At 34.6% G+C, this 20,191-nt stretch overlaps 1 protein-coding gene across 2 annotated transcripts; it reads right to left on the minus strand.

The window, feature by feature from the left end:
* Positions 1–4,615: 4,615 nt before the first annotated feature.
* LOC126832174 (uncharacterized) lies at positions 4,616–18,900 on the minus strand. 2 transcript variants are annotated; one of them, XM_050562883.2, is made up of 3 exons: positions 18,742–18,900; positions 10,287–11,657; positions 4,616–9,853 (listed from the first exon to the last, which is right to left on the minus strand). In XM_050562883.2, the coding sequence occupies exons 2-3, from the start codon at positions 11,604–11,606 to the stop codon at positions 9,776–9,778; spliced, it is 1,398 nt and encodes a 465-aa protein (XP_050418840.1). In that variant the 5' UTR covers positions 11,607–11,657; positions 18,742–18,900; the 3' UTR covers positions 4,616–9,775. The 2 variants fall into 2 exon arrangements, with proteins under 2 accessions (XP_050418840.1, XP_050418838.1); XM_050562881.1 differs by lacking the exon at positions 18,742–18,900 and adding an exon at positions 18,530–18,698.
* Between the last annotated feature and the right edge of the window lie 1,291 nt (positions 18,901–20,191).

Consider the following 20,191-nt stretch of genomic DNA (forward strand, 5'->3'; position numbering starts at 1 on the left):
CTTTTGCGGGTCTATCTTTAGGCATGAAATGTTATATAAACTATTAATTAGATATTTATTAACATGACAAGACCATAATCAACTCTAGATGCCATCGGTTAGCTCCGATATTAAGTAGATCAGTACGGTTCAGCCATATTTTGATCTAATTTAAAAATGGAGAAGTGAGGCTTAGGTTCGAACAGCCAGTACATGTGTTGCAATTAATGCACACGTGTTGTCAGACCTTCAAAGGCCAACATCTTCGCTCGCAATAGAGTAATTTGAATGAAATTTTCAATATATACATTTTGCATTATCTATTTTAGAACTATTACAGCAAGAATGGTTAGCTCTTTAACTGAATCTTACATAATGTATCTTTAAGTAGATTCTTTCTGAGAGTTCTCAGTCTCATGCGTGGTGGCAGATAGGCGGCTCTTACCTTGGTACCACTGAGTCTCATGCGTGGTGGCAGATAGGCGGCTCTTACCTTGGTACCACTGAGTCTCATGCGTGGTGGCAGATTGGCAGTACTTACACCTTGGTACTACTGGGGATTTTTGCTTTGGTGATGTACTACTGATGGAAATTGATGAGCCTCAGGAGGCGTCGGGAACAGTTTCCCACCGGGGGAAGCTTCGGGGGGGGGGGGGGCGTTGCGAACCATGTGGAACCATCGGGAAGCCTCGGGAGAACTACCAAAAATGACAATTTTCCCCGATGTGTTCTCGACGTTTTGTTCTTCCGAGGACCTGGAAAGCTATTTGTCGGGAAAGCAGGCTGGGGATGCTTCCATGGACCTTTCGATAAATATTTGTCCACGAGGCAACCAATTTAAAGTAGTTGCAAACAATATTTTTTTTTATCTTTGTTTTATTTGGGGGTTTTTTTTTTGGGGGGGGGGGCTGTGGGGAGGGGAGTCAAGGTCCGGAGCCCGACGTAGTAACCTTGACAGTTTGTGCCGAATAGTAGGTTGCTTGATAAATAATGTGGTAGTTTGAATAACCGCCATGGTCTGTATCCAACGAGGGATGGAGGTATAAGAAAATTGGACGGCCGCTATATCAACCCGTGAATACAGCAACTTGAAACGGGCTGTTGTTGTTGTTCTTAGTGTTCAACGCCCGCTTCCACCAGAATACCCCGTGTAAACCCACAAAGTTGTCATGATCAGTGGCTTAACACAAAAAGTGATTTAGATCTATTAGTTGGAAGATAGTTAAATCACCTGGTAGGAATCCTCTTTGAAGTGCTTTATTGACCTTGTGGAGGGAAATGATTCGACAATTGCTGCAGTCATTTGGGTGCCTTTTTTGAAAATAGCAATGACATTTGCAAATTTACATACATGTATATTTGGAACAGTGTGTGTTTCTAGTGAAAATCGAAAGAGTAGGCACAAGGGATTACTAATTTCATTTACAATATATCTTAAAATTGTCGAGCTTACATCGTCCGGAAGGGAGGTTTTTTATATATCAAGGTTATTTATTGCGTCCTTGACTTCCCAGGTGTTGGTATCATCATGCCTGGACTATTAATATTCAATTCGACGAGCGGAAAAGATTTATTAGTACTTGCAGTTAAGGTTGCTGTATGACATAATTATTAAGGGCATTGGCTTTTATCAGTGGGCGAAAACAACTATTAGTGAAGGGGTCTCGTTTGAAGATGCAGCCTGTGACTTGGTATTCCACCATTATTGTTGTGCTAAAGTGTTCTTTATCATTAATATTTGCGTCAATTTTCTCAAAGTACACTGAAAAAAAACTTGTGTTGAAACAACAAATGTTTTTGTATTCTCTCAACTGCTCATATGCATATGCATATATCTGAGGATACAAATACTTTGATACCCAGAATAAATCAATCCTACTATATTGTGACTGGTCATTCCTAAGCCACGTAAATTGTTGTTTTTCTTTATTTAAAGTTCTCCAAATATCAATTAATTTATTATATTTTAATATTTTAATATATCTTTTAAACTTTAAGACGGTTTACAAATTACTCCCGAATGTTTATTTTTCCCTATCCTGTGTAGCTAAAGTATCGTTAAAGTCACCACTTACAATTAAAATTCCCTTTGAATTTTGTTTTATTATCTTATTTATTTATTTTAAAAATGTATTTCTTGTTTTCTTTTGACTGATTGGGATGTTGGAATTCAGGTCCAAACCAATTGGAAACTTTGAAGTTGTGGCGGTTAAATTTTCAAAATTTGTTTGGGATTTGGGATTTAGGTAAGTCACATTGAAATTGCTATATTCGCGGGCTTGAATAGCAGGAAAACATTCTTCAAGCTATTACGCCTATGCATCACCTGACCATTTTATGTATAAATTTATCTGATATTTGAGACTTATACACCGGTGAAACGTGAATCACCCTTCATAAATGGCTTTTTAAATTACAAAAAAAAAAAAATGTGAAAGTCACGTCATGATCCAAATGTATAAATAATGAATTAAACCGACCTATTATACCCTTTTTTACATTTCCTTATCACATTTATGTAGCCATTTCGTATTTTATGAAAGTTATGCCAAACAGTTTCCAAATTTCGTTTTACTTCTCTCTTATGTAATCTTTGTCTTCTTTTTCATTCTTCTAATTCTGTTATTCATCCAATATATTTGGTATATTGTTTTTTTACTATATTAAATCTACATTATGCAAGAGCTAAATCTGCCAATTGCAGGTCTTTCTTTAGGCCTGAAATGTTATCTAAATTATTAATTAGACATTAACTTATCCAGACCATAATCAACTCTCGATGTCATCGCTAGCCTGCGATATTTAGTGAATTATAATTCGATCTGCTGCTAAACACTCATTCATGATTAAAGAAAAAAATCGAGACTATGTTTTTTATCGTACCGACTGTAGTAATGATGATCGAGGCTAGGTCCCAAATTCAATCGCTAAATTCTCAGTTCAGAGTGAATCGATTTGACTGAAATTTTCAGCAAATTGACTTTACATTATCTAGATGTTAACTATTATAGTGAGAACTGCCAGCTCTTTATCTAATCTCCCTAATGTATCTTTAATCAATTTGCTCGTGAATTAAACCCAGGATGCATCAATATCAGAACGATCGACTAGATTGTACTAGTTAGTATATAATGTTTCTGTGCGTATACCGTCAAGATTTGTATTTTCGTAATTTCATGTCATTCGTTTAAAGCACTTTTCTTAAGGAACAATAAGTGATAACTTACAGAAAAATACGCAATGGTCACTACATAAATTGTCTAGTAGGGAAATTTGTTTACTGGTTTTGCTATGATGGATTGATTTATTTACTAATTGAGTCGGGTCTAATAAGCTGTTTTTGTCGTGAATAAAACTAGCTGGGTTTTTTTATTTGCAAATGAATATTAAAATCTCCTAATAATATTATGCACTTATGAATAGGATCAGTAATAGCTTGTTGAAAAGAATAAAATTTCTGTTGAGTGATATTGGACGTTGAAGAGGGTGATTTGTAATGGTTACCATATAGAAACTTGTTATTATTGATTCAATATAGTTCATTTTCTAAATCATTTCTACGTTTGAATGATATGGAATTACGAATATAATTAATCACCTCACCGATTGTTTCTATCTTTCATGACAAGCAGATGGTAGTTAGGTAAAGCTATAGAATCAGATTTGATGTTTTTGTCAAGCCACGTTCGCTTAATGTTATTATATCATAGCTAGTTATTATGCAGTTATGACATCAACCTGCCTGAGAGTAGTAAGAGAATATGAATATCAGATACACAGCGACGATAATAAGGATAGTAAAATTGTAGATTGCAATTATATTTGGCTTAGCCGATATGTATATTGGATAAATAGAATCGTAAAAACCAATTAAGTATGTATTGCTTTGAGATGGCTTGGACCTATGTAATTTGAAAATTTAAAATTCTTTCGGGAATTTCTTAATGTATCAAATGTGCACACGGTAGACTACCATACACAAGTCCGTGCCTGTATCCACATTTGAATGATTATTACAGTTATCTGCCTCACTATGTCGTAACCTACATTGATAGTTAGATATTTTACCATTGGTTTTAAAGAGCTAAAAGCTGTCTAACATTAGAAGTGACCCCGAAGTCATGCAATCTTCAACAGTGCTGAAAGAAGTCTTTCATTGGGAAAAGACTTTCCCATTATTAGTATCGAACAGTTTAGTTGGCTACAAATAGCGACTCGTATTGTTGTCGGGCATTGAAATCGAGCGTTAAACAAGTTATTTCATTAACGTTTCAATTATAACAGCATAATAATATATGGAATAGGAATGTGTAATAGGAAAGGGTTTGTGCACAGATAAATTGAAAACGTTTCTCAGACATCAATCGACAGTTTTTTCTCAGACATCAGTCGACAGTTTTTTTCTCAAAGATCATTCGACAGACTTTTCTCAGAGATCAGTTGACAGATTTTTCTCAGATTCGCAATATCTAATTTACATACAATCAAACTTGAACATCTCCAAATTGATAAATCATGTAAAAGAGTGGATTATTTAACTGAACAGCGAAGATTTTCAATGCACTGAAGCATTTTTCCGTTTCACCCGACCAGAATAATCAAATAAATATATTTTCGGATTGATGAAGAACAAAACTTAAAGTTTGATCGTTTATTACCAGTAAAATTTCTAAATCTCCACAAAAAAATAAAATAAACAGATACAGTATCAGATTCAATGCAACAATAGTCATATGTAAGTACCATCAGCCTTATATATCTATGGGGAAAAGAGACATAAACCGTCTCGTTTCACTTCTTAATTGTTTCTCTTCTTTTGACTAAAATATAATAGTTAAAACAGACTTTTTGACTAAAATACAATAGTTATAACAGACTTTTTGACTAAAATACAATAGTTATAACAGACTTTTTGACTAAAATACAATAGTTATAACAGACTTTTTGACTAAAATACAATAGTTATAATAGATATTTTGACAGTGTTAGTGTAAAAGGAAGACTTTCTTCTTTAAAGGCCCGATGCGGCATTTAGCGCTATAGGAATCCCTACAATATTGTGGAAGTGTCATATGTAATAAGAATGTCAGTCTATAAATGGTTCAATTCCATCCAGTATTTGCAAAGTTATGATAATTTGAAATTTCATCGATCTGTGTTTCTCGCTAGTAACAAAACACCACCATATTTTATTGGCAGCGGAGAAACCTGATGGGTCTAGTTTTAACCCGATTGAATCCAAGCCGGAAGATTGAACGTTGATACTTCGATTCTGTGTTAATTAAATGTTAAATAATCAATTTAGCATGGGTTAAGTCGTGAGAAATTTGATATTTTAGCGAAAATGCAAATGACGCATCGAGCCTTTAAGAAATCAAACAATATAATATCCAGTTTTAGCCTAAGACTGGGGATTAAAATAATAAGGCTAGCCGATTAACATATAGCACATGCAGACAGTGAAATCAAATCAACCTGCATTTTCGGACATGTTATCTATCATTCATTTTCAAATGAGCGGAGTTACCCTTTTTGTTTTGTAGAACCTAGAATGTTCGGGGGTGTTGTTTTGTTTTGTTTTTTGTTTTTTGGGGTTTTTTTGTTGGGGGGTAGGTAGGGTGTTGGTCTTGGACGATAACTAGAAACATAAGCTCTTTAGGTTTGGAATTCGAGTGTTTATGCGGTCAAAAAATAACTAAAAGGAGGCGAGGAGGAACCGACATGTTTTACAATTCTTGATAACAATAGCTGTGAAAACTGTGTAACATTAGGACATATTACGATAACCATAATACTGCACAGATATATTTATATTCAAACTAGATAAACATATATATATATATATATATATATATATATATATAATACTATAATATATAAACATTTGGCAAGCGGTCAATAATATCTGTAACATATATACATCAAAACATTAACAATAGGGGGACATCAGAGGATATAACAAATTTCATAAAGGGTGATACAAGGTTATATACCATTAATTACATTACATCTTCAATATAAGTATAGCATATCAAGCGAATAAACACACGATGCAAATCATCTCTTATGTGTAAATTAAAAACGACTCAATATTAAGTTTATGTTTTATATTTTAAAACAAATATATATTAAATCTATGTAAATGTTATTAACGTTATGAACGAACAATGTCCACTTTCTATATTTATTTGTAATTAAAGAAACAAATGTAATTCAAAATGTTACAAAGATTCTATTCTTATCACATATTAATGAATTTTAGTAAAAAGTATATCATTTAATAAACTAATCAACTACCATTTTATTCTCAAAATATCACATTTGTTATATGTATCACATATTATAGACACTATTGAACAAAACTCAAATCGAAACCCCAATATAAGCTACATGGAAATATTGCACAACAAAATTGTTGATTATAATAAAACCTCAAACAAAATAATCTAATGGATAGATGACATGGTTCTTTTTTTATGTCTTTTTCCAAAGCTTATATATTTAATTAAGGAGAATTAAAAGAACGATATAATCTAATAATCAGTTTTAAAAGCATATAATATCACAATATCAATATAAAATTCATGTGGCAGCAAAAATCTTTCAAAAAACGACCAGCGTTCAGTTTAAAAGAAATCGCCCATGTCTTAAAATCGCACTTCTATGTAAAAAGAAAAAAGAAAAACAATTTAATTCTTCTGAACCCAGAGATCATTTGGAAAACAATGAAAAAACGTGATATATTACTCTAGCAATTAATAGATGACATTCCGAAGGTCTTCTTTAATATATCATGTTTTAATCGATAAAATACCGTAATGTGACCTTCATTGAATTTATATTAGGCAGTCAACTCACATGCCCTTTGGAATATGATATGCGACAACCACCTTCCAGCTCACTGCGTAAAGGAAACACATTTTAGTAGCAATGAGAACAAACCACTATTAATCGTAGTCATGGCATATGTGTATAATAGCCAGATTGTACCCAAAAACAAGAAAAACATAATATTCTGTTATGTCCAACTAAAGCTATATAAAACCAGAGTTTCGTGTTAAGAATTGCAATCATCAAAATTGCTTCTTAAAGCAATGGTAATATATTCTAATCAATATAATCAATAATCAATATAAATTTAAGTAAAACATGCACTGGCTTAGATTTCAATGAATTGCGTATTCATACAACCCTTTTAATTTGTAACAGAAAATATAAAATCATCCCTTTAAAATGATCGATTTATGAATATAAAATTATTAATTCTGAAATTGATATCTCCAAAAGGTTATCTTTTCTTCAGGCAGGTAAACTGACGTCATAGCCTGTTTAAATTAAAACCTTTTAATTGATAATTACACCGGGTACCAAGAATGTTTATGGCCAACCATATTTGGCGCGAGTCAATTGTGATGATGTAGATAATTGGATAATAATTGATATTATTTCAAAAAAAATTACAAATGAATTGTATATTTAAAAAAAACAAAACATATAACACTCAATATATTCATTTTATGTAAAATACAACACCTGAAGCGATTAAATTTTATATAATCCTAACATTTATAAATTCCTATATACATGTTTGAAATTCTTAAATTGCACTTCATTATATACTGCCATTTTGTTATTAATTCTGTTCTATGACTAACGTTTATAATCCGTAATATAAAACATCGTAAAAACAAACAGTTTTATAGAGTAAAACTAACAGGATTCTAAAACTGTTGAAATAAATCGATTTTAAAGGCGACAATCATCAAATATACAGACAATGAAACCAGCATGCAGTGTTCTAAATATTGTAATCGTAAAATTAAGGTTAAGATTTAAATCCAAAACGTAAAATATTCTAAATCTAATAAAATTATGATTTTATTACAATTTCAGTTTGTTATTTTACACTTCTACAATCACAAGCCATACGATCACTAAACCAATCAGGGACACGGTCATATTGCCTGTGGCCTGATTCTTCACATAATTCACCTCAACACGCAACCCCGTACACCAATACAGACAATTTAATACAGCCTAAATAAATTTCCGCTTCCAATAATATGATATGGCAGATGACCAATGCCATTCAACCCCCAAAAACATAACTGACAGCTCATTTTAAAGATGCATTATGTAAGATTCAGATACAGAGCTGACAGTTGTCCATATAATAGTTCAAAAATATATACTGAAAAGGGAATATGTTGAAAATTTCAGTCAAATTACTTTATTTTGAGCGGAGTTATCACCGTTTGCTGAACACTGTAGTCTCGATTGTCATTGCTACCGTTGTTACGATAATAAACAAAGTCATGATTATCCAATTTTAAATTAAATCATTAACTGCCAATCATATTTAAATCTGTTGAAAATTAAAACCATCCGAAGTTCTAGAGAGTTGATTATGGACCTGGCATGTAAATATATGTCTAATTAATGATTTATATAACATTTGATGCCTAACGAAAGATCTGTATTGAGCAGATTAAGCTCTTGAATAATGCATCTTTAATTAAACTGGAACTACAATTAATGAAACCACATTAAAGTCAAAATGAAAACATCTTCGAACAAATAAAATGTAATGGGGTTTAATGTCCTACTTTCTGTAATCTTCAAACAATTTTACATTTATAGATTAGATGCCAGTCATACAGGTAATACGTCGACAGGGAATGGGCAATAAATTGTGATGAGATCATTCTCTTACAACATTATCGGTCTCTTTCCTGATCTTGACAAACAGTAAACTATTTGTCAGTTACCTCCCTTGGATCATCTGCTATCGAGCTACAATATTACCTAGTTTGTAATCGTTTATAGTTGCCTTATCCGTAGCATATTTCGTGGTTTGCTACCGAGATGACCCCCGATCAGTCTCATTCACAACCAACACAATATGGTAATTTTTAATTTTAGTAATAATGTTCCACCTGCGTCCATGGTTATACTGTTTATTAAGTGTGAAAGAACACGCGAGAAACCCACGAGATTTTCTAGGTTCAAACGTTGAATCGTACCAAAAATCAGCTTCGTGTCGCTTTAGACCACGTTTATTAAAAATGCGTTATGTAAAATAGTTCAAAAATTGATAATATAAAATGAATATATTGAAAATGTCATGCATATTACTTTATCACTGTTTGAAGTTTTGACAAGATATAGGATAGATTGTTTATTATCGTAACAGCGGTACTTGTTATTCAAGGCTTAGCCTCGATTAGCCATATTTGAATTAAATCATTAAATGGCGACCGTGTTTTAATCCGTTCAAATCTCAGCCATCCGAAGATCTACAGAGTTGATTATAGGCTTGTTATGTGAATAAATGTCTAAAGTATAATTTATAATAAATTTGAAGTCAAAATAAAGACACAATGCATCTCTATACAACTTCAACATAAAGGGTGCTTTCCAGGGTCGTGAAGGGTAGTGGGGCAGGGGGGGGGGGTAGCCCCCAGCACCCAATTCAAGGGAGAATCCAATTGAACATCGATATCAAAATCAAATGTTTTGGGTTGTTTAATTTGAAATTATGGCCATAAACTTCGTTGAACAATCTGTGCTATTTAATTTCAATATTTTTTTTTGAATATTTTATCTGGTTTAACATTTCTAACATTTGTGAGTACTAGGACCTACACTACAATCTATATATGGCATACAAACCCAGGGGTTGCTTGACTGGTCCTATTTTAGTGTTTAGGAAAGAGGCAGCCTAGATCTGGTTTAGTATTATTACACAACAAAAATTACATGTATGATCATTCTTCAAAGATTTGATAAAAACAAGTCAGTTATTATGCTGTGACGTACCATGAATATTTGTCCCAGAGTCTGCAACTGTTTCATCATCTATGGGAATAAAATGCTGAAAGTATAAGCAATCAACATAAATAATAGTGTTATTATGTCATGAAATTACATTTACGCAATAGAATATCGTTTAAAATTGCATTTTGGCAGTATATGCCATATTTAATTATATTTACGTGACTCATATAAAATCATAGTACATTTACGTGACATATGGATTTGTATTCACGTGGTACACTGGATTATATTTACGTCATTCGAAATTATATTTACGTGAAACCGCCCAGTAATATTCTTGCGTTAATACATATGCGTAAACAAATTGTCGAGCTCAAGGGAAAAAAAGAAACTTTGGCGGATAAGAGCAAAATTCGTACACACATTTTCCCCAAATATTACATCATTATGCTTAAAGTCCTTAAAAATAATGTAATCTTCTTCTATCTCTCACATATATATATACATACATATATTTAAATAAAACTTACCCTGTCATCGCCCTGGGAGAGAATTTGGGCAAGGGGATCAAGAACACCTCGGTCTATAGGAGAAATGTCTTGAGGATTACTGGGAAGACTACTTGAATATAGAACACATTCGCTATCCAATAGATTATCCGTATTAGTGTCACGTGATGTAGTTGCTGTGCTGAGATCAGGTTGAGTTGGTCGAGAGGTTGTCACAGTAACAGCCGTATCAATATGCGCATGTGAAGTAACTGGTCCCATAAGAATTGAAGAAACTTGTGACGAGGCTTGTTTCGTCTCGATAATTCCACAGGATTTCATTGATATAGTTACGTTAATTAAATCTTTTTCGGTTGTTGGAGCATCTTCTTGGGACCTGAGTTCACTTGTTGGTTGTGAGATTTCGGTTAATTGTTTTGAAGATACTTCGGAAGATGCTGATGAGGTTGAACTGGAGGTAGAGCGTGAAGTTGAAATCTTAGACCCACTAACTGACTCACGAAACATTGCTTGTGGCTTTGTGGGAGACTCCGATAAAGACGATCCCGATGTGGAACCTTCCTCTTCATCTTGTAGTCGTCTTTCTGAAGCCGCAGATGAACCTATGATTAGAAGACTTCGGGTAGTTTCTTCTTGTCGTTCTGTTCGAAGCCTCTTGGGTACCGATTCCCCAAGGCCTTCGCCAGGAGACTCCTCAGCACGATCTGTGGGTTTCTTATTGTCCATTCTAAAACTAACACCAGTCACGTCTGATATTCCTGAGTCATTGCCATTAATATCACAAAACCTTACATTATTGTTGTTATTTTCCGTTGACAAAATCAGTAATTCCCTTTCTAATAGTTTCATTGACCAATCAACGATATTTTGCTTTGAAAAACCTAAATCATTGTTTTCTAATAACACATCTACAGAGTCATCTAAACGAGTAGCTTCTTTGTTGTTAAAACAATGTCTTTTTCTCAATAATTGCAAATGCTTCACAATTGGACTGTCATGCCAAGTACTATCGCCAAGGTCGTTAGACGAGATGATATTGCTATCCACAATTACTGAACTATCGGGCAAAAAAGCCAAACCCTTCATTTCAACTGTATCAAGATTAAATGAATTATCAAGATTTTCGGACGCTTCGTCCCTGGATCTTTGGGAAACGTACTTCTTGTACACACCAGGATTGAAAATGTTGACATCCGAACTGAGACCGGAGATAGGTGTTCCAATATGTCCGTTTGTACCCAACACTCTCTTTCTCTTCTTGACAGCTGAATTGCTTGCTGATAACACGTTTAGATTCTTCTCGTTGTCATCACTCCTATAAGCAGAAGACGTCAAAGCCATTCTCAAGTCTACAAGTAATTTATCGATTCTTCTCTTTGAATCCTCCAGTACCTGCAAAATACAAGATAAATTATATTTGAAACCTGGCCATATTTCATCAACTCAGAATCATTTCGACAAAAATATACAAGTACAGACTTAATGTTTATATAGCTTTAACAATACTGACGCTAAGCTTTAATGGTCACCTATATCCATTTCTGTTCTTGTATCTATGGATGTTGGTTTCTAACCAAAGTTTCACTCCAATATCCAACTTTTTTAGTGCTGGGGGTGATCTGGCGAAGCGAAAGGATAATGTTGGTATTTATATTGGGTATCACGGCGGTAACTGAATATAAGGATTGGTTGGAAAATTAAGGCATTTATGGTCTGCTGAGGAAACCAGAGTCAAGAGAATACAAGGAGTTAGACGGGCGACCCTACTCGAAACCACGCCACTTTACTAAATGAAAGACGTTATTAATTTACAGCCCATTCTTATATAGAGTAGGGCGGTTGTCAGTTTCAACATTATGCTTTATTTGCTGAGCGCATTATGTTTTATTTGATCCCCTTAAAGTAAGTTTAGTTAGTTTCTGTCCTGAAATGCATTTGGGCATATCCAAAAATAAACAATCTCACATATAAGGCTTAAATAGAAAGATAAATCGTTCAAGATGTCGAATGATAGATCTTGTATTGACTTTTTAATATCAAGTATTTCACCCTCGCAATTTCATTTTGTTAAACTGAATATCATGGATTTTCGTTACGTGTTAAACGTTTGGGTTTTGTTTTTTTGTTTTGTTTTTGTTTGCATTCTGAAATCTGGAACTATGCAAACTAACGTAGCCTAATGCGCTGAACACACCTATCGAATGATTCGGCTGAATCAATCGGCGCCAAATTGCAGCCGAATGAGCGGACATACCTGGCGAATCCTTCGCCCGATTCACCAGTCGATTTTATCACCTTTCAAGTCACTGATTAAACATGGAAGCGACCATGTCTTCAAACAGTCACGTTACTTATCGATATGAGTGGTGATTGGCTAATTAATTCTACAATCGGGCGAATGCTTCGGCGAAGCGGACAGACTAGGCGAATACAATTCGGCCGAATTTTCTATTCATCTAGTGTGTCTACCGCTTTAGATAGACTCCAACGTTCATTTTGACGTTCATAATAAATCAATGTGTCAATTATCACCTGGTGTATATAACCTATAACCTATCAATTCTCATCGGGTGTATATAACCTATGACGTATCAATTTTCATCTGATGTATAAAACCTGTGACGTATTCTCACCTTGTGTACATAACCTATGACGTATCAATATCTGGGTTACTGGCATGCAAAGAGGGGGAAACAACCCCCGGACATGCGTTTCATTGCGGCGGATGACAGGGGATTCAATCAAAGAGTGGAATTAACTTTGTTGTGCAAACTGTCCTACTTAATGTAATTATTTCATCTTTTTTTTCGCATATTTAAAGTGTCTTCCCTTTCTCACACTTCTAAATACTAGGCCTTATGCTTGAGTCTTGAGGGCATACAATCAAGGGGCTGACCCCGGGCATCATCAAACGTATGCGCGTCAATGATCTGGGGACCGTGCACATGTGACGTATCGGTTGAGAATGTGACTGAAAGTTTTCGTCAGACACTGTGTATTTCAGAAGACACTACTGGGGAGATGAGGACTACAAATTACCTTTTCCATCCTCTTATTCAGCCCTACGCTAGATTAGCTTTCCAAGCACGACTGATTCTTCTAGCAAATCTCTTTGGAAACATGTGTCTGTGATGACACTCACGTAACTAGTTGACGTTAACCTCCACTCACGAACAAATGAAATGAAATTGTTTTAACGCCCTACTGTTCTACTCCGAATGGGTTAATAAAGACGGGAATAGGCTATACAGTGTGCTATGAGGGAAATTTTGGCCGGGTAGCGGCACTATGGCCTACTCTTACATCGAATTCCAACTGCCTGGAATGTATACACGGGACCTCGGTTTTAGTCCCATCCGAACGACTAGACATCTGTCCTTGTCAGACCCTCCGTCCTGCACCACGGACAATTGGATACCACGTCGGAAAATCCCAATGAACTTTCTCGGCCAATGCAGCGAGCCAGCGCCTTACCCACGTAGGCACCGTGGCTCCCCACTCGCGAACAAACGAAAATATCTGGGGAATTGGCAAACCATCCGTTTTAGTTATGAACACCGTATATCGACATGTTAGTCCTGGCTCCAGCCTATCCTATATATCACTTAAATATATACTACTATATTATATTATACCAGTGAAAGCTGCTGTACTAGTTTTTGGAACAACTTTGTTATTTCTGGATTTATACAGTTTTTTAAAGTGGCCCTACCATTTTTTGATCATTTATTTTTCACGCTGATGCTGAGTGGTGGCAGCTATACAGCGCTGAATTACCAACCAAATGGCTTCTAATAGGCCCAAAATACAAGATAGGCAGTCGAAAAAGGTTTGTTTTAAAGGCGCTAAATGTAATATGAGGGTATATAAACTGATTTGAATTCATTGCTTTAAACTTTTATTGTAATTTCTAATTGGTCGTCGAAATACGCGAGCAGTCCAAATTCAATGGCAGTCGCTTGTGCCTGGATAGTCCAGTCTACATCGGAATTACGGTTTGACATTCTACTTACGCACTAACGTTTAGCCTCGTTCATCAAGCCACATCAAGGGGCTCACGGTGACTGAGTGGGTAAGACGTTGGCTCGCTAGCCTGGAGATCGGGTGTTCGATCCCTGCATTGCCCGAAAAAGTTCATCCCGATTTTCCGACGTGGATCCCCCTTGTCAGTGATGCAGGACAGAGGACCCGACAAGGACAGCTGTCTAGTCGTTCGGATGGAACGAAAAACCTAGGTCCTGTGTACACATTGGCGGGCCAATAAAAATCCCTTGACAGATAGTATTCGATATAAAAGTAGGCCGTGGTGCCGCTGCCCGGCAAAATTTCCCACACGGTATGGCTTATGCCCGTCTTCATAAGCGCAGTTGGGAGCAGAACAGTAGGACGTTAAACTCAATTTCATTTCATTTCACATATCGCACTGGCGTGTACTGTTTTTAAAATTATTTACCGTGTCTTAAATATTTGATATTTTCACGATAAATTGGAATGGACTTTACGTATGTAATGTAAAGACTCTGGATAATATTGGGAAAGAGTTTCCTTTGATGGGAGCACTTTGTGGTTGTTAATTTTCTAGTTAGAAGACTTTTATCAGATGATTTTAACAAAAGTCACATTAACGTATATTAGAGGTTAATACAGGCGGCAGTGTAAACCAATGAGGATAGAGGTTATTTGATCTGTTTGGGGTGTTTTTTAACTGGGCACAGCCCCACCCCCAAGGCTTTGTCAATTCATCACACTTGGAATGCTGGACGGTTTTTGAGATGATATCACCATTCCAAGATGGCTCTGATGACGTCATAGTCATTTCATGGTCAATAGTGTTTACTTATAATTCCCGCCATTTTAAATACGATTTGGATGACTGTAGAGTTTTGTAATAGTCTAATGAAATGTTAAACAGGTAGAATCACAGTAAATTGGTTTGCTGATCGACCTTAGATTACTCCCAATCAGATTTGGTTTACCAACCTGTTGCATTCTAAGTAAAGAATTAATTGATATGATAATTCAATTGGCAGATATTCTAGTTATTCAATTCATGGAAATTGAGCAGAAACATATGCATGCAATTACCATATAATATGGTCTGAAATATGTCTATAAGATATTTCTATTTTTGACGTAATGTTTGGATGAACATAATATAACTTTAAAGAATCTATACATATGATTTAGATAAAGAGCTACCCGTAGTGAATATTTCATTCAAATTACTATATTCTGAGCTATATTATGAGTGTTTGAAGTTTTGACAAAACATGTCGAATGTGTTTTAATTCCTTCAATATCAAGGCAATTAAATGATCTAAAGGGTTGCTTGTGAGGTTTTTATGTGGATAAATGGCTAATTAATAATTTAGATAACATTTGAAGCCTAAAAATAGACCTGCAATATGCAGGTTTAGCTCCTACATACTGCATCTTTCAGTATCCAAGCCCAATTGTTCTATTATTCACTAGAGAAGACCATTGATTGCAGTATTCCCAATCAGATGACCGGTTAATAGAAGGAAACAAAGAAGTTGATAAAAGTAGGGCCTGGTTGGTTCTGGTGTTTGCGTGATAAAATAATCCCGTTTCGGCTAGTATTTGTCTAATTTGAGATGCGTAGACGTGAACATTTTATAAACCTGGTAATAATTCTTAAAAGCTCACCAAAACAGATCGTTCACATGTCACATATATTTCTAATGTCACATCTAATAGACTATATTTTAACCTCTGGGTATACTATATAGAATGGGATGGCTTGTACAGAAAAGACAGCTGAATTATTATTACTATGCATGTCGAAGACTGATAAAGATGGCGGTGTGGAATCAATAAAAACTAATGTAAGCCAATTGATCGATTTAAATAATTTACCAGATCAAAATGATTTTAATGGTTCTAAACTATATACCAGTGGCGTGCACAGAGGGGGGGGGGGGCAGAGACGGCGAAGGCGACGGCCCCATGTGCTAAATTCAAGTGGGACATTTAATTGAACAGCGTAATTATAATCAAGTGCTACTGAAATTTGAAAGTTGTACTTAATTTGAATATTTCATCGGATTTACATATATAAAATGTCCTCCTTCCTTGCGGGTTTATAATCAAGGAGATGGCCCCGGGCATCACCAGACCACAGTACGCCACTGTTCTATAACTAAACCCCTTTTGTTTGGCACAAACCATACCAATGTTATATACTAAACCTTTTGTTTTTTGCATAAACCACACCTGTAAGATTTCGCCCACTACTAATATGGTCTAATAAATCAATACGGACCATTTAGTTCCGAAATGACCTATTTGCATTGCTTTTATATAGTGTTGTTAATAAAATACGGTGAAAGACGTGAAGCAGTGTCAACCAGTAGGTATCTCATGATCGAGGCTATCTCATGGCGGCAGTTCTGGGACCGTTGGTTGCTAGTCAGTAAATAAAATAATTTAGCAGGAATTAAAAGACATTTATATCTTTCCGTGAATTTTATTACAAATGACAATTGCCTTACAGAGTATATAAGTGGTCTTTGGTGAATGTTGTAGCTACCATTCCTTGGTATGGATGACAGATATGATACGGCTTTATCACTTCCGGTTTTATGGATGGACTCCGTGTATTTTTTCACATTTTAGCTTGCTTTACTTATCACCTACGGTGTCATGTTCATCTATAAATAGTTGATTTTAATGCTTCAATTAATTATTCATATTTAAAGGCAAACAAATATAGTTTTAAAGGAGAAATTTTAAACCTCACTAAATTTGGCCAAATAATTATGGAAGTGCGTAATTATTACGGATGAAAACGAACATGCGGGTGGGTCATGAGAAACATACAATTAATTAACCGCGGCCTAAGATAAAGATTGTCGGTTAACAAACTGGAATGTCGCTTTCAGCTGATTAGTTGTAAAGATAACTAATTATTTTTTATATTTTGGTGACATTTGTAATTCTAGGACCTCTTTGAACTTAGTTCAGAACGTCCTATCTGAACTTAGAACGTCCTATCGTTCTGCCCCGACTGGCCTAATGAAGACGGGCATATGCCAAACAGTGTGCTATGAGGGAAATTTTCGAATTCCAACTGTCAAGGGTTCTTTTACGTGCACGCCAATGTGTTCACGGGGTCTCGTTTTTTCGTATCATTCGAACGATTATGCAATGTCCCTTGCCAGGCCCCCAGTCCTGCACCAAGGGGGGACCACGCCGGAAATTTCCGATAAACATTCTCGACCAACACCGGGATCAAATAAGGGATCCCCAGGTTAGCTAGCCAACGTATTACTCACCGAGCCACCGTGGTCCCTTATTTAGTTAAAACAAAAGGTTTAATTGGACAGACGTATATTTATTTATATGCCCTGTAATCTTAAAGGTTCAATACCACTCTTGTTGTAACTGAATAATATGTCCCAATCTTTATTCTGGTCAACAAATTGTACTATTTTACAATATTCCAATTAATTGATGATACAAATTTCATCTTAACACACCTAATTTAAAAAATTGGAAAAATTCAACTAAATGATTTGAAAAGCCTGACGTAAAGCTTTTCAAATGTGACTTGGATTTAAAAATATTTTGAAACCTTTGGACAAGTAAAATAGGATTTAATGGATAATTTACACAACAGGTGGAAATTAACACATCTAATACTTAGAATAAGGCTATTTTTTTATTTTCTGGAGCTGTCAAGCCAGCAAGAGTGTTATTGTCCCTTTAAACCGAACATCCTGCTCTTTCGTCAAGGGTCTCTTGCAAAGTACTAGTTCTAATTACCTAGTGGGGAGGGGGAACTGGGCTCTATCAAAGGGGCCTCAAAATCAGTTCTAATTACAATTTTTATGTAAAGCATACAATTTATAATTTTATGATAATGTTGTTTATGTTTGTGCCAAATGAATATATCTATCTACCATTCTGACATACAAATAGCATCTGGGCGGACGATGATAACCAATATAATATGTCCCCTTTTCATTGTTGATCTATGGGCCCCAGGGTCATTTTCAGCCAGATGCCCCATGCAAGCTTAATCTGGCCCCGATTCTAAAACAAACATATTAGGGGTAATTCTTTTAGTATTGTACTAATAATCTAACTGCGAAAATTACTCGCACCCCGCGTCAGTGTCATTGCTTACACACATATATACGTGTGGCGACGAGTACTGGGTGACGTAAGCAATGAAAACGGAACGAGTAAACATATTAAAATCAATGAATTGTAGATATATGAAAATAACAATATTAACTTACATGTGGGTTATTATAGCTCATATATTGACATAAAACATCGCTAAATCTTGATGTAATATTAATAACAATATCACAATATTCCTCTATGATTCTAATGGATGTTACATGTAATCGGCTAACACACTCTTCTTTCATTCCCACGGTCTCTCGCTTCGCTTCTGTAGCGAACTGCACACATTGCCAACACACGTAAAACTAAAATAACATTTTACCTGAACATCAGAGTCAGTGCTGGCATCCTGTACCCGTGCATTCACTATCCTAGCTTAGCCAATTCAACACGGGTGAACTTAAAGTTCGAGCTATATTATAATAGCATCGTTGATGGTAGAGTTGTAAGCAAGCCCGGGGAGAGCGGTGGGCTGTTGGGAAGTTTGTACAAGCGAGAGTGTTATAGGACTAGAGCTAGTGGCATGAGTCATTGCTACAGATGATTCATCTAGCTTACACTACCTATACTATATGCTAGGAGGTATACTATTACTCTTTCATTCTTAACACACACACAAATATTTTAAAAAATATCAAGTATTTCTATTTCTCCATTATTAACACATGCAAATATTAAACAAATATAAACTATTTCTATTTCTTCATTATTAACACATACAAAATATATTTATATTAAAAAATATAGTATTTACATATTCCAAAGCAAGATAAATACCTCTTCATTCCTAGGACATTCAAATACAAAACACTCGCATTTACAGTTCTAAGACTAGACGCGTCTTCAATTTTAGCATATTCAAATCAATGTACAGTTCTAAAATTAAACAAACAAAGACTAACACGCACACACACATAAATACAAACAAAAAACAAAAACGCATTTACAATTCTAAAAATAAACAAACAATTAACACACACAAATACAGTTCTATAAAAATAAACAAACAAATATGAACACATACAAATACAGTTCTAAAAATAAACAAAAAAATATTAACACACACAAATACAGTTCTAAAAATAAACAAACAATTAACACACACAAATACAGTTCTAAAAATAAACAAACAAATATTAACACATACAAATACAGTTCTAAAAATAAACAAACAATTAAAACATACAAATACAGTTCTAAAAATAAACAAACAAATATTAACACACACAAATACAGTTCTAAAAATAAACAAACAAATATTAACACACACAAATACAGTTCTAAAAATAAACAAACAATTAACACATATACAAATACAGTTCTAAAAATAAACAAATAAAAATATGAACACATACAAATATAAAATGCCAGATTTATAGTTCGAAAACCAAAAAAACAAATGCGTTTTAATTTTAACACATTCAAATACAAAATACCCAAGTTTAACCTTTACATTTTCATTCAGAATAAAAAAAATTTCTAATGCACAGAAGAAAAAAAACAGTTCTTTACTTCTAATGCACGGGGAAAAAATCATTTCTTTATTTCTAATGCAAAAATATAAAATGAAAATATCAATTTTCATTCCTAATACTACTTCTTCATTCCTAATGCCAACCAAAGCAAAAATTATTCATTCCTAATGGAAATAAATAAATAACTAATAATATTACTTCTTCATTCCTAATGCACAAAAAACAAATACCACTTCTTCATTTCTAATGCACAAAAAACAAATACCACTTCTTCATTTCTAGTGCACAAAAAACAAA

This window comes from Patella vulgata, chromosome 9 (genome assembly GCF_932274485.2).
Source record: "Patella vulgata chromosome 9, xgPatVulg1.2, whole genome shotgun sequence".
In the NCBI taxonomy this organism is placed as follows: Eukaryota; Metazoa; Mollusca; class Gastropoda; family Patellidae; genus Patella; species Patella vulgata.

Coding starts and splice junctions, on each gene's coding strand:
- LOC126832174 (XM_050562881.1), bottom strand. CDS start 18,664: ATGAAAGAAGAGTGTGTTAGCCGATTACATGTAACATCCATTAGAATC. Junction 11,658..18,529: donor TGAGCTATAATAACCCACAT/GTAAGTTAATAT, acceptor TGTATTTTGCAG/GTACTGGAGGATTCAAAGAG. Junction 9,854..10,286: donor TCTCCCAGGGCGATGACAGG/GTAAGTTTTATT, acceptor TTATACTTTCAG/CATTTTATTCCCATAGATGA.